Source organism: Onychostoma macrolepis, chromosome 09, assembly GCF_012432095.1.
Source record: "Onychostoma macrolepis isolate SWU-2019 chromosome 09, ASM1243209v1, whole genome shotgun sequence".
Classification (NCBI taxonomy): domain Eukaryota; kingdom Metazoa; phylum Chordata; class Actinopteri; order Cypriniformes; family Cyprinidae; genus Onychostoma; species Onychostoma macrolepis.
In genome coordinates, this window is record NC_081163.1 from 34,127,712 (window position 1) to 34,141,234 (window position 13,523).

The window sequence follows — 13,523 nt, forward strand, 5'->3', positions numbered from 1 at the left end:
TGTGTGTGTGTGTGTGTGTGTCTGGGAGATCATTCCCCCTCTGCAATTAAAACAGCTGCCAAGGTTAATCTATGCCTGATCGATCAGAGGCTTCTCACACTCCGTTCACAGTCTTCAGCTGGGAGATCACACCGTCCATCTAAATGAAGCTTGCGGTGAATGTGTGTGTGAGACTCTGAAAGCAGAAGAGCGTTTCACATTTTCTGAGCAGGTGTACGGCTTACAAAATCAATGAAGTACAATGCCAGAGACTAGCAGATGTGTGCTGCTGCTTCTTCTGCAGATAACAACAGCCCTGTTCCAATCCAAGCCACAAGTCTGAATAAATGCAATGGAAGTTTGCAAACTTTTTTTCCGCATTGAATCTATTCAGGCCAAGCCTGATGCAAATCTAGGAAATTTTTTGGAAGAAAAAAAAATGTAATAAAATTTGAATGATGTAAATGAAGGCAAAGTATTTTCCAGATACAATCCACAAGAAAACATCCAGTAAAATAAAGTCCATAGGATTTAGAGATGTTCCGATACCCTTTTTCCCTTCCCGATACCGATTCCGATACCTAGGCTCAGGGTATCGGCCGATACCGAGTACTGATCCGATACCCGGGTGTGTATCTGGTTATACAGTTGTATGTACTACTAGCCCTGTATGAATTGATACAATTATTTTAGGGTGTGCTTCACCATATATAGATAGATAGATAGATAGATAGATAGATAGATAGATAGATAGATAGATAGATAGATAGATAGTCTGGCGAGTAATTTTAACTGAATTTAAGTTAAAGGTGGTGGTGCTTTTTGGTCATTCAGTGTTTCTGTAAAATGGGGAAAAACTGTCAATAATACTGATAAAATAATAATCATACTATGAATTCTACTAAGAACAATATAAAACGCACTAAGGATTAACGAGCTGCTGGATTCATGAATATTAATCACGTTGTCTGCATTGGCTCGAACGGATTTGCTGAAATCAAAACAGGGACGATAATAGGTGAACGCCAGCCAATGAGATTGTCGTTTGCGCATTAGCTCCGCCTACTACCGGAGAACCCGGCAGTTAAGCTGAAGAATTCCAAAGGAACTCCGTTATTTTGACAGAAAAATACAACAAAGAATAACGTTTACATACCATGCAGAATTGACGCTACATGTAAGACTCCCTTGCTCCTCTCCCTCTCTCTCTGCGTGTGAGGAAAAAGCAAAGCGACGGCGAGTCGTGCGCTTCACGCTAGAGCTTACGATGCGTCAAATACAGCTTCATTCAGATGAACTGAAAAATATATCGCTTGACGGAGAGAGAAACTCTGAAGCGCTCAGAGTGTTCAGCGAGTGACAATATATCTGTGCTAAACTTATACATAGCCTACCGGTAAAATCTGATCATTTATTAGCCAGTGGCTAATATTAGACATCATTTAGTCGCCCAGGGTGAAGATTTAGTCGCGTATGCGAGTGATTTAACTTACTGGCAATGTGCTAGCACGTTTGTATTTCTTCTTCTCTGCTCTAAATAGTGGTTGCTTGTGTGGCAACACAGCACAACTTCCTGTCTTTGCATTCTGAGCAGCGAAGAAGAATTGATTTCCGATTTGCAGCGTTAAGCAAAGCTAGCGCGCATAACTATAGGTCTTGTTTAAAAATGGTATCGGATCGGTACATGGGTTCAAGTACTCGCCGATACCGATGCCAGAATTTTTTGTGGTATCGGTGGAATTTCCGATACTAGTATCGGAATCGGAACAACCCTAATAGGATTTACAAACACTAAATCTTTCAGAGTTGCATTTAAGGAATTTTGTATTTTGTTGTTTTTTTATCCTTCACTCAGCAAAGAAAAGGCTTGATTCAAATATTAATTTTGACATGACTCATAGTAAATGTTGCTATAATAGAGATTTTGTGCATTTTGTCTTTTTACTGAAGTTCATTAACATGAATAGAACAATAGAATAATAGAAAGAACGATAGAAAAATGGAACAGTAGATAGAACAACTGAATCACGGATGGAACAATTGGATGGATGGATGGATGGATGGAACGGATGGATGACGGATGGTTGGATGAAAGTGATGAAAATGCTTCATTAGGTCAGAGTATAAAACTTTTTTTAAAAAGATAGAATGATAGAATGAACAATAGATATATAGAACAAACGAACGATAGAACGAACGATAGATACCATACATACATACATAGCCCAATAAACAGAAGCTTGGGAAGCTACTATTTAAAAAAAAAAAAAATTGCAAATCTTGAAATGACAACATGCAAAAACTGACCTAACCAAAAGATTAAAAAAAAACTGGATATTCTCAGTACAAGCTTTAAATGAATGGGAATGTATTTAATCTTTGTAAAATCTTCCTGCGTGAAAGTCTGTGCTGTAAATCAAACATAAAAGCTAAAACAGTTCAGCCGTGTGACCCACAGAGATAGTTCGAGTGTATTGAGTTGATGTCAGAACAGCTGGACTCCGCCACAGCCTCACTGCTCATCACAGTCAGCAGGTGTGCACACGACCTCACAAACACTAACAATGTGCCTCTGATGCAGCAGAACAGCATGCTTGATAGTGTAAACCGTGAGCATCATCTAAATCTATGTGTTTGTAGCATGAGTGCTCTTGTTAGCAAAATAAAAGAAACCGTGCCACTCTAATCTTCCTAAACTGTCACTCACTCTGCAGATTTCACAGGTTGGAAAGCATGTGGCATTCGAAAGAGATTCCCCTCTTGGAACGCGACACTTACGCGCACAATTACCATCATTCCCGGGAATATGTTCGCACGGAGGACATCTTCACGTCTGCAACTCTACAGGATTAAAAGTGAAATAATTGCCCCCGTCACAGCCTTTGGTTCTGGTATGACATCCTCCTTCTGTTGAAATCCTGCTTTAAAAGCGTGTTTTTGTTGTGCTGCCCATTTTCTGAGAGCTGAAAAGCTGCCATAAATAAAAAAAAAAAACAAAAACAAATGAGTCACCACAGCAGCTCTCCAATATAGAGAGTGGGGCGAGGGAACATTTCCAAATCTGCACTTCACTTATCTATAAAAAAACCCATGCGTTTACTGAATAACACATCCGGTGCCGGGAACTGTGTGGTGGAGGGGTGAAAATATTGGTAAATGGATTGTATAACAAGTGAAGATGTCAGCTGCCTCGCACTCAACGAGGAGCGTGTGCGGACATCATCCATCAATGCAAGTGTCCGTGCAAGAGCTACATTTTGCACAAGACTGCAGACTTTATTCACATGTGCTGCAGACTGCTGATAATGTCAGTCTGGTGTCTCTCGCTCTGAGCAGATAGCGGCGAGAGACCGCTGCGGTGGGGCGGGGTTTGGATGTAGAGCATGGCCTCGCATTGCACCCTGCTGCTATACAGTGCAACATGAAAAAATAGGGTTGGACCAGCTCTGTGATGGAGGTGAGGGGACAAACGGTCCGGTGCCGTCTGAGGATACAGAAGACACATGTGTACAGGCATTCTGCCCGGTAACACTCGAAAGCAGAAAGACGATTGGCCGACACGGAGTCTTTAGTTCTCAAACTGTGTGGCCTCTTCATGCAGGCATGGCGCCACACATGGGGCTCCCTCCCCTGCATTAATACATTCAACCTCTCATCTTGTCTTTAGAGACAGATTAATTTGAATGTTTTTGTGCAAAGTTGATTTCCAAGGTCAAGCCTTCAAAGTTTACTCATGCATTCATTAGCGATGGCTTTGAGAAACCCAAAACCTTTTATTTTTCCATTATTCCCCAAATCAAAACGCGCTTCTCAAGGCTCTTCGCTTGAGAAGTCGTGCTAGGGGAGAAAGAGAAAAAGAGACTAACAGCAAAAAAAATGCACTGAAAAGAGGTGTGAGAAGCCAAGCAGCATGCAAATAACTCACTCTTACAAAGTCTGACAGCCATTGATTTTTCTTTTTCGTATTTCACTCAATTTTTCGCTGGATTGTTTGATTGCGTTTGTGGTGACTCATTTCTATCCTTTTAGCAGGGCCATCCGGCACTTTCTTTAGATACACTCTCAAAAGCAACACAAAAGGAGAAAAAGAACTGAGAGGGTGAGCAAGAGAATGAGAGGGCACAAAGAAAGAGGTAAAGCCGGGGTTTTGTCCTGAGGTAAGGCATTAGACAGCTCTAGGAGAGCGAGGATGGGAAATGAAAGGTTGCATGGGTTAGTTGAAAGCGGGAGTTCATCTGAGCTGGACTCTAGTAAAACACACAGTATTTATTAACCAGGGACACTATCTGGAGGAGCCGATGGACTACTCATAGTTTAAACAAATTGGTGGAATTGCAATGTTCAATGTGATGAACTCAGAAGATAAAGTCTGGATTTCTAATTTCAAATAGCCGGTTGGCTTTTTGGGAAATTCAACTCCTGATTTTTCAGTGTAGAAGGTAGTTTGCTGGTTTAGGCTAGTGAATTGGTCTCTCAGTTTTGGTTTGCCACATGGTCTCTCAGTCTGACCAACTGACACATATCCAAAACCCCTGTGGAACAAGCAAAATGATAAGTGAATATGAACCACATTGTTGTCCAGCCTTCTCTAAACTCCTGACTAGCTTGACCAGTGGAAGCCAAGTTAAGAACAATAAATCAGTAATCTTAGGTTTTTAGAACAAAGGAAGATAAAGCATTAGGGCCCTATAAAATCCATTTTATTTTTTCCCCCAAATTCCTAATCCAATTAATTATTTTATTTATTTATAATTTTTTTCTGAAATACTGTGTAGTGCAGGGGTGTCAAACTCAGTTCCTGGAGGGCCGGAGCCCTGCAAAGTTTAGCTCCAACCCTAATTAAACACACCTGATCCAGATAATTAAGTCCTTCAGGCTTATTTAAAAACGACATGGTTTGTGTGTTGGAGCAGGGTTGGAACAAAACTCTGCAGGGCTCCGGCCCTCCAGGAACTGAGTTTGACACCCCTGGTGTTGTAGTGTATTTACTTTTTTTTTGTAAAACAAATCCTGGTAAATAAAAAAAAAAAAATGTTTTAATAAAAATTTTAGTAGTAGTAGTAATAGTAGTATCATTACATTAAGTAATATATTTCTGTCATAGTTTCTTCCAGTTAAACCAAACTTTTATTTTGACAGGTTGCTGTAAAGACCTGTTTCTGTTTGTATGCGTGATATTTTCTCAAAAGAATTAAAGAAACAGTAAAATGCTACTTAAGTGACTCAGCTCTGGAGATTATGTGTGCAGACAGCAGAGCCAACAAACAAACAAAAAACAAACAAAACAAATACACTTGCAAGTGTCACGCGCGCTTCAGTATGTGCGTGTGTGTAGTAAACGAAACAGCGTGTCTGTGCCATTCATTCACACAGAGACACGCAGAACATGCAGGATTCATATTTAAGTAGTATATTCGCGATTTAATATTCACAGACACCAGTCCACATTCTGCTTTCATTTACATGTACTGACCTATTCTGTAGGTAATTCCGTGCTATACAATAAATTCAGTTTTTATGACCTGATTCCATCCACGTTTTCCACATCGCGGAAATCAAAGGGCCCTACATTATACACCCTTATAAATTATTAGAAGCAAACCATTTGGACATTTTTGGGTGCACTGCTAAGTTGGCCGTTGAGCAAATCAACTCGCTCCATTAGCATACTAACACTCAAACCAGTTACTAGATCCCTAAACAACTCTGATATGGGCTGAACATGCACACTTTGTAAAATAAGAATGATAGCTGGCAACCTACAGAGTTCACCTATCACCTATGGGATATGTTGAAAAAGGCCAACAGTCAGATCTTACTGTGATGTTGAAAATAGACCAGACTAATTCTAAAAACTAATCAGAGACACTTACAAAGATTTCAAAAATGCTTGGGAATACAAGAGAGCTACTTCACAGCAATTGTGTGGGCATAAATTTTTGAAAGCCGTGACCTCATGGAGGAGAGCATCCTGACCTTCAATCGATTACATAGAAGTCAATACGACTATTAGACTATTGAGTTTTCTTATCCAACATTCCAGAGCACAGTCGATACAGCAGTTAGTAGAAGAGAACAAAACAGAGTCCAATCTACACAATGTGATTTATACAATCAGTTAAACCAAAATAGCACTCGATCCCATAATGCACCACGTTCTTTATTTGCAGACACAGTTGCATGCATTAAACGCAGTTAGCGTTAATGTGTTTCTCAACAGTAAAATCACAGTCACCCACACATAGGTACTCTAATGTTAGTAATTGAGTATGTTACTGTCGGTCATTCCAGTGCAAGTTAATTTTAGTAAGCTTTTTCCTTTTTCAGTGTTAATACTACAATAATTAAAATGGCACTCACAGAGAAGCTGTAGAAATGAGCTAATATGACAATTATCGTCTAAAAGTGTCCTTCAGTATATTATAGATGTGGACTTAAACGCTGTAATCTGATGATCTGACATAAAACATACTCAAACGAGAATGTTAATAATCAGCATGATTTGTGTAAGACTGATGACAATGGATCCTGCAAGACCGGTTCTACTCCGTCACAGAAATCTAATACGGGCGTTGACTCTCAGACGCAGACATAGAGGTTTCAGATGTGACCTAGACATGAAGAAGCGCTCTGTTTAGTGATTGTAAGACTTACGGGTGGTGCTGGTAGGGCTGGGCACCCAGTTCTCGGTGAAGTTGACGTTGCACATGTTGGTGCTGCAGCAGCAGAATCTGTAGGTGCCATTCTGGATCTGTGATGGTGTGGTAGTAACCACGCAACGGTCGTCATGGCAGTCCTGCTGGTCGCCAATGTAAGTCCAACAGCCTGCAAAGAAGGGATGCAGATGGTTGAGTGAATGAGATACAAAGTCTGTAAGAATGTGTGGGGATGTAAAACATTTGTGTGGTATCAAACCTAATCTACGTCATCCCTGTTACCTAAAAAGTAACAGGTTTGATGATGTCAAAGAAATTTGCTAATTGCTACCTAATAGTCAAGTTTACAAAAGCACATATTGAACATTGCATGGTGGCCCCCCCTCAGTCAAGCCTCATAAATCATCAAAAAAATAGAACATTAAAGAAGTGAGAGAGAAACATGCTTGTGTTTAAAGTGTAGGAATCCTGGTTGAGAGATGATGCAACGTCACTTGATTGTACATTATTTTACAAGGGTCTTTTAATGAGGGTAACAGGGCTGACATGAAATCAGGGGACACCAATAAAATTTATATTTTATAGAAAAAATGCATACTTATGCCAAAAACATTGCTTAACAATGAGACTATATTTAGAACAATATACAAATGTATTTTTATATAATTTTGCAAATTAAAAAAGAAAAATCATAGTGAGGGACAGGCCAAAAACCTTACCCTTACCAGCATAAATGCTATTTAAATTATTTAAAATAATAATTAATTGACTTTTTTATGCAATACTGATGAAAGCATACATGGTATTGCTATGTTTTTAAATTGCACCTTTATTTGTTGTTATATTAAATCCGTTTGATTATTTCTTAGGGATGCAATAGGCACCGATTTTGTGGAATGACCCATATATATTATATATTTATATAATTTATGAATGAATTAATGCATATTATATATTATATTTAACATGACAATGAATGAGATCGTGAATATTAATTTAGCTTTTTTTAATTTAGATTTCTAAATTATCTGAATGTTCTAAAACACAATCATGCAAACCTATTAATCTGGGTTAGAGTGCCGTTATTAGCTTAATTTAAAAGATTAGTTTAGTCAAGATGTTCTCATGTTCTTACAAACCAGTATGCTGTCATTTTTCAGTGATTAAAAAGCTTAGCATGTAATAGTAGCACACTTTAAAACAACATAGGGTAATACTGAACAACTTTGGAACACGTTTTATGGTTGCACCGTCTCTTTAAGAAAAACATAGGTCAATGGACAGTCCTCATAAGTATATATGCAGAAGTCTGTGTGTGTTTGAGTTCATTCTGACCTTGTTTGACCAGGCGGATCTCTCCGTCATGCGTCTTCTCCCACAGGCCGTAGCAGCGGCTGCTCTTGCTGCACAGGATGGTGTTATTTTCTCTGGTGATGTGCCAGTCAGCAGCCACACTCTGCTCATCCACCTGCTGGTGCTGGTCATTAAAAGCACACTCCCGCTCTCTCTCTTCACTCTGAGCAGCTGCCGAGACACAGAATGAGAAAAAAAAAAAAAGAGATGAGATTATTAAGAGAATCCAACATTCGTCAGAAAAACTTCCTGTAGACCTACATACACACCACAGAAAAGAAAAGTGATCATTACTTATAAAAGTCCCTTTAAGACAAGTCAAGCCACATGGCAGCCATCTTGGTGTCTATTATATACCGTAAGTAAGTCACCATGAAACGTATTTTCTAAATGCATGTTATAGATCTTATTGTAAACAATTCATCCATGTAGGTTTTATTTTCTTAGCATTTTTTGAGCTCATAATTTTTAATCAAATTTTCATAATTGGACATACTGTATGTGACCCTGGACCACAAAACCAGTCAATTTTTTGAAATTGAGATTTATACATCTGAAAGCTGAATAAATAAACTTTCCATTGATGTATGGACAATATTTGGCCGAGATACAACTATTTGAAAATCTGAGGGTGCAAAAAAAAAAAAAAAAAAAAAAAACGAAATATTGAGAAAATCACCTTTAAAGCTGTCCAAATGAAGGTCTTAGCAATGCATATTACTAATCAAAAATTTTTGGCATAAAAGAAAAATCAATAATTTTGACCCATACAATGTATTTTTGGCTATTGCTACAAATATACCCCAGCGACTTAAGACTGCTTTTGTGCTCCAGGGTCACATATATAGGACTTTTCCAATCATTTTGCCCCTGCAAGCATGCTCATTTGCCACCGTTTTTCTTTTTTGATAATCTGTAATTGGAAAAGATCAAAATCTCCAAACCCGTTGGCTAAGATTACAGGTGAATAACATTTTATCATACATACATATATATATATATATATATTATTATTTATTTATTTTATTTTTTTTTTTTTAATGGCTTCTTCAATTTTAATGCTGCACAAGTTAGTTTTTTTTTTTTTTAATAACCTTAAATAATTAATCTTTTTGATTCATTTAGTCTTTTTAAGATGTCAGAAGTTATATAATATGCAGTATTTTGCTGGTTATATTTACACTTTCAGACATAAACTGACAATTAAAATTTCTACCCTTCAATTTTCTTTATGAATGTGCCTTTTCACACATTTCCAAAATAAAGAATTTCAAAGAAATCAATACATACTTTGAACACACATCATTCAACAACGTTTTACACATCCCCTGCCTAATTAATGCTCACTTATCAAATATTCTGGTAAATTTAATAAACTTTCAGCTAAGTACATTCATCCTTAACACAGATTTCCCCCCACGATCAATGCAGAACTGTGCGCCTACTTGACTTTTTTCAGTCCTACAAAATGATTTCCTGCCTGGAGGAAGTTGAAAAGTTCATTCTGTGCGCAGGATAATCAGGTTGAATGTGGGCGCGTAAATCTGATCAATAGCTAAACCTTGATTAATCGGACGCAAAAGGAGGGGTGGAGGGATTTGAAACGGTCCGACGGCTTTATTCTGGAAGCGAAACAACAGAACACCTGGGGCCTCCACGGCACCTGCTGCTCCTTCATCCAACCACGTTCACATTCGCTTACGTGTGCACAATACGCAGCACCCAAAAAACTCCATTACAAAGCTTCCCGTAAGTCACTGTCATGACAACAAGGGAAGGGAGGGGTGAAACAACAGCGCGCTGAGCGTACGTGCAGAAAACGAACACTTTTGAGCACTGCCGTGTATTTAGAGGACACAAAACCGTGATGACAGATAAGGGCCCAAGCCAACGGGACTGCCCTCATTTCCATGAGCAGAGCCAGCGGGGCTGAATTCTGCTGTCGGCTGATCGCAATCTCCGCCGCAGCTGGCCCGCGCTCACCCCAACTGTATCCAATGAATTAATCCTCTCTCTCAAACCCGCACTGTCATGCAAATCGTCAGGCCAGCGTCTGAGTTACCGAGAGGGAAAAATCATAATGCCACTCGTTTAACAGGCTTGGTGAAGTCACGGATCTGGGCTATTGTATTCACAGCGTTCAGACAAGCGAGCTGGGAGGGGGAAAAAGCCCCCTGGTAGCATCATCACCGGTATCCGCGTCCCCACCGAGTCCAGAGAGAGAGAATTGTCCCTGGGGGAGGCCTTTGTCTGCTCCTCTACAGGAGTGAAGCCTGAAACGGCTGCACCGGTTTGCATCCCGCCGCACACACACCAGCAAGTGGCAGCGCGAGCACGGATGAATGTGTCCTCGGCGTAGCCGCGGATGCCTGACGCTGCAGGACTCCTCATTATACCGACCAATTCTTAATCTAAAACAGGGCTGCTCGACCCGAGGCCGAGGCACAAAACGGTCCCTCAGCAGCTTGGAGGGAAAAAAAATAATAATAAATTGTTTCAGTTTGTGAGCCCCTCTTCAAGACAAAACACAGAGCTCCACTGGGGGCCGTAAAGGGTCGCTGATGGTTCGGAGATGCCTCCCAATTATGGGGTAAAGATGGAGGATCCCGTCTCAACTGACGGTAATGAGCGCATGAGGGATGAGCCAGATGACGAGTCTTCCTCTTTGCTCTGAACGCGAGTGTTTTTGTTCACAAAAGAGTGACCGGGGTGTAATATCACATTCATGCTGATTGTGTATTTTAGGCCCCGTCTTTGTTTTTGAGTCAGTGAGACAGGTCATTAGGCGCGACAGTTTCCTGTAATTTGTCTGCGAAGCCATGCGCCTACCCCACAACACAGGGGTGCAGAGGAACAAGAGCGGCCTACAGCAGCACACAATCACAAAGCAGCGCACGGCGAAGGAAAACACTGTAGCGTTTTGGCTGGCTCCAAAGCAACGCCTCAGGCCGTAAGTGGCTTAGAGTTCGAGTGCTGGAGAAAAACAGCAGGGCGCTAAACCTTAGAGCAGGTCACTCAGACAAAATCTCTGTTTATTAGCATAGAGTTGGAAAAGGAGCTTTCTCAACTGTCTTCTTAAAAAAAAAAAAAAAAAAAAAAAGAAAGATTTTTCCTCTCTCAAAACTGACCCATGTTTCTAGTCACTTAAAAGCTGAATGGTGATATAGCCGACCTGACACTGCATATCAGGGCAACAAACAATTTGTCTTTGTTTACAGCTCTTTGGCCTAGTTTAGGAAGTATATTACAGAATAATGGGTTCTGAATAAAAATTATTATTATTATTTTTTTTTTACATTGGTTGTGTTTCGGCTCTTCTCTTCTGTACTGATGATGAATTTAATAAAGGCAGAGGTTTACGCAGTAAACTCCCATAAGATTCTATCCCACTTCTGCCTGCAAGAGATCTATGCCGATTTTTCAGTCTAGTCAGGCTGAATGACTAGTTAGGCCCATGCCCAAAATTAATGGGCTTTCCATTGCTTTCCATCACATACAATTGAAAAACATTGGGAATATCCAACCCTGCACCCATGTAAAATGATGTGCCATGCATAAAATATGTGCAAACAAAATACATTTAAGAAACTTTCATATTTAACTTTTTGTACATTTTGATTTACTGTATCAGACTCATTCCCACGGACAGCACACACTTTTCCCTGAGCGTGCATGTGGAACACTAAACAAGCAACACTTTCGCAAAGGCAAGTCTAAATATGACTTCCAAAGGTTTTCCAGGAGTGAGTGAGTGGCGATCTTTACCAGTGAGTGGTCACTATAGAGCCCAGACCTAAGGCGGTCAAGCAAAGACTACAGCAGATCTCAATATGTGGAATTGAAAGCTAAAATAAAACCGATAAATATAGCTTTTTTTACTTCGATTTTGTTGTCTTGTTTTCAGCCCAGATATCTAAAACTCTTAAATCAAGAAGGATTTTCTAGACAAGTAAAAGTTATCGTCTTGTTTTCAGGAAGAAAAAACCAAGTCAAAATTAAGTGAGTTTTTGCTTGAAACAAGCAAAATGATGTGAGCAAAAGAACCTCATTTTAAACAGAAAACAATATTATTTTGCTTACCCCACTGGCAGATCACTTACTTTTGACTTTCTGAAAAATCTAGAAAAGTCTCGAAAATCCTTCTTGATGTAAGAACTTTTAGATATCCGGGCTGAAAACAAGACAAAAAAAATCTAAGTAAGAAAAGCATTTTTTATACCATTTTATTTTAGATGGGGCAGTTGCGTAGCTTGACGAGAATAGGAAAGAGGTGTCTGTCACACTGGCTGTGTGAAGTACGACACTTAATTATAAATGGGAACCATTTAGTTTTGTTGCATCAGTGTAGAGACTTTGTTGAGGTACTAGGGCTCATGTCTCTGTCATCAGCTCTAAAACCGTCTGATGTAAAGAGGTGTAACATGTGACCAATAGTCATCCAGACTTAAAAAGGTTCTGCTGGCACCATATATATTTTTCTTGTAATCTCAAGTGACGTTTTCCCTTCTAAATAGGTCTGACGGCGTTATCTGCACTCCTTTCATTCCTGCACAGTACAGCATTCTGGTCAAGTGTTTTCCTCATACCATGATTAATTCAGCTTTCACCAACTGGCTCCGTTCCACCCGCACATGCAAGACAGGCATCGTCGAATCTTCCAAATGACTCGGCTCGTTATTTTTGTCTGGTTGGTGACAGAAGAAAATTCTCCACCCCTAGGTGGCAGGGTGCTCTGCTTTCCGCCAGGAGAGGACACCAGAAAGGGAGGAGGGTGGGGGTAGGGGAGAGGGGGATTGTGGGATTGTTTCTGGGGGCAGTGGAGGCAGTCTGTACCAGCCTGACTCTGCCCTGCTACTGTTTGTGCACCAGCTCAAGGTTAGAGCTGCCGCTCAGAGGCCTGTCAGCATTTTCCCCAGATAACACTCAACTCTGCCTTACTGGGGACCTTCGGTCTGCGTTAGTCCCACCTCCCGGTCTTCATTTTAAAGGGAAAGCACAGTCAAAAAAGCTGCTGCACTCCACAACAGCGGTAACTCGCTTGTCAGCTGGAGCCGGGAAAAACCAAACTGCGCTTTTCTATAAAGGATACATCAGAGTAAAGGACTACACGAATCTAACCCGAGAACAAATCGTGATTAATTTATCACGTCTCCGCTGAGGCCAAAAGCTGAAGCTGCGTCTGCCAAAGAGCCAGAGGGCCTGTGGCCGTTTCCTTTCGAGTAGATTATCTGAGAGGCTGGCACAGGCCCCATCTCCTGCCAATGTCTCTATGGACAGGGAAGCTGTCAGGCTGGCTCTCAGACACAGGAAGGCAGAGGGGGAGCGCTGGCACTGGAGGGGGCACCAGCAGAAACCTCACTCCGGCTCGGCCTAGGACAACTCAGGGGCCAAATGAAAGGAAGGAGGATGGTTCAGCAATTCCAGGGCCATCTGGCAAGGCAGAATCATGCAAGACCATCAGGCAGTTAGATTAAGTGGCATATTGGTGTAATATAACATTTCCTTGTACTATAGTAAGGGAAGGAAGGCTGTCTG

The 13,523-nt window shown here is 40.5% G+C and overlaps 1 protein-coding gene across 1 annotated transcript in view; it reads right to left on the reverse strand.

Moving 5' to 3' along the window:
- Nucleotides 1-13,523, reverse strand: part of bmpr2b (bone morphogenetic protein receptor, type II b (serine/threonine kinase)) — a 75,736-nt gene that overhangs the window by 36,003 nt on the left and 26,210 nt on the right. The window contains exons 2-3 of the mRNA XM_058786186.1: nt 7,971-8,159; nt 6,634-6,804 (exon numbers count right to left, since the gene is read on the reverse strand). Of these exons, the coding sequence (XP_058642169.1) occupies nt 6,634-6,804; nt 7,971-8,159 (360 nt within the window). The remainder of the gene's footprint in view (nt 1-6,633; nt 6,805-7,970; nt 8,160-13,523) is intronic.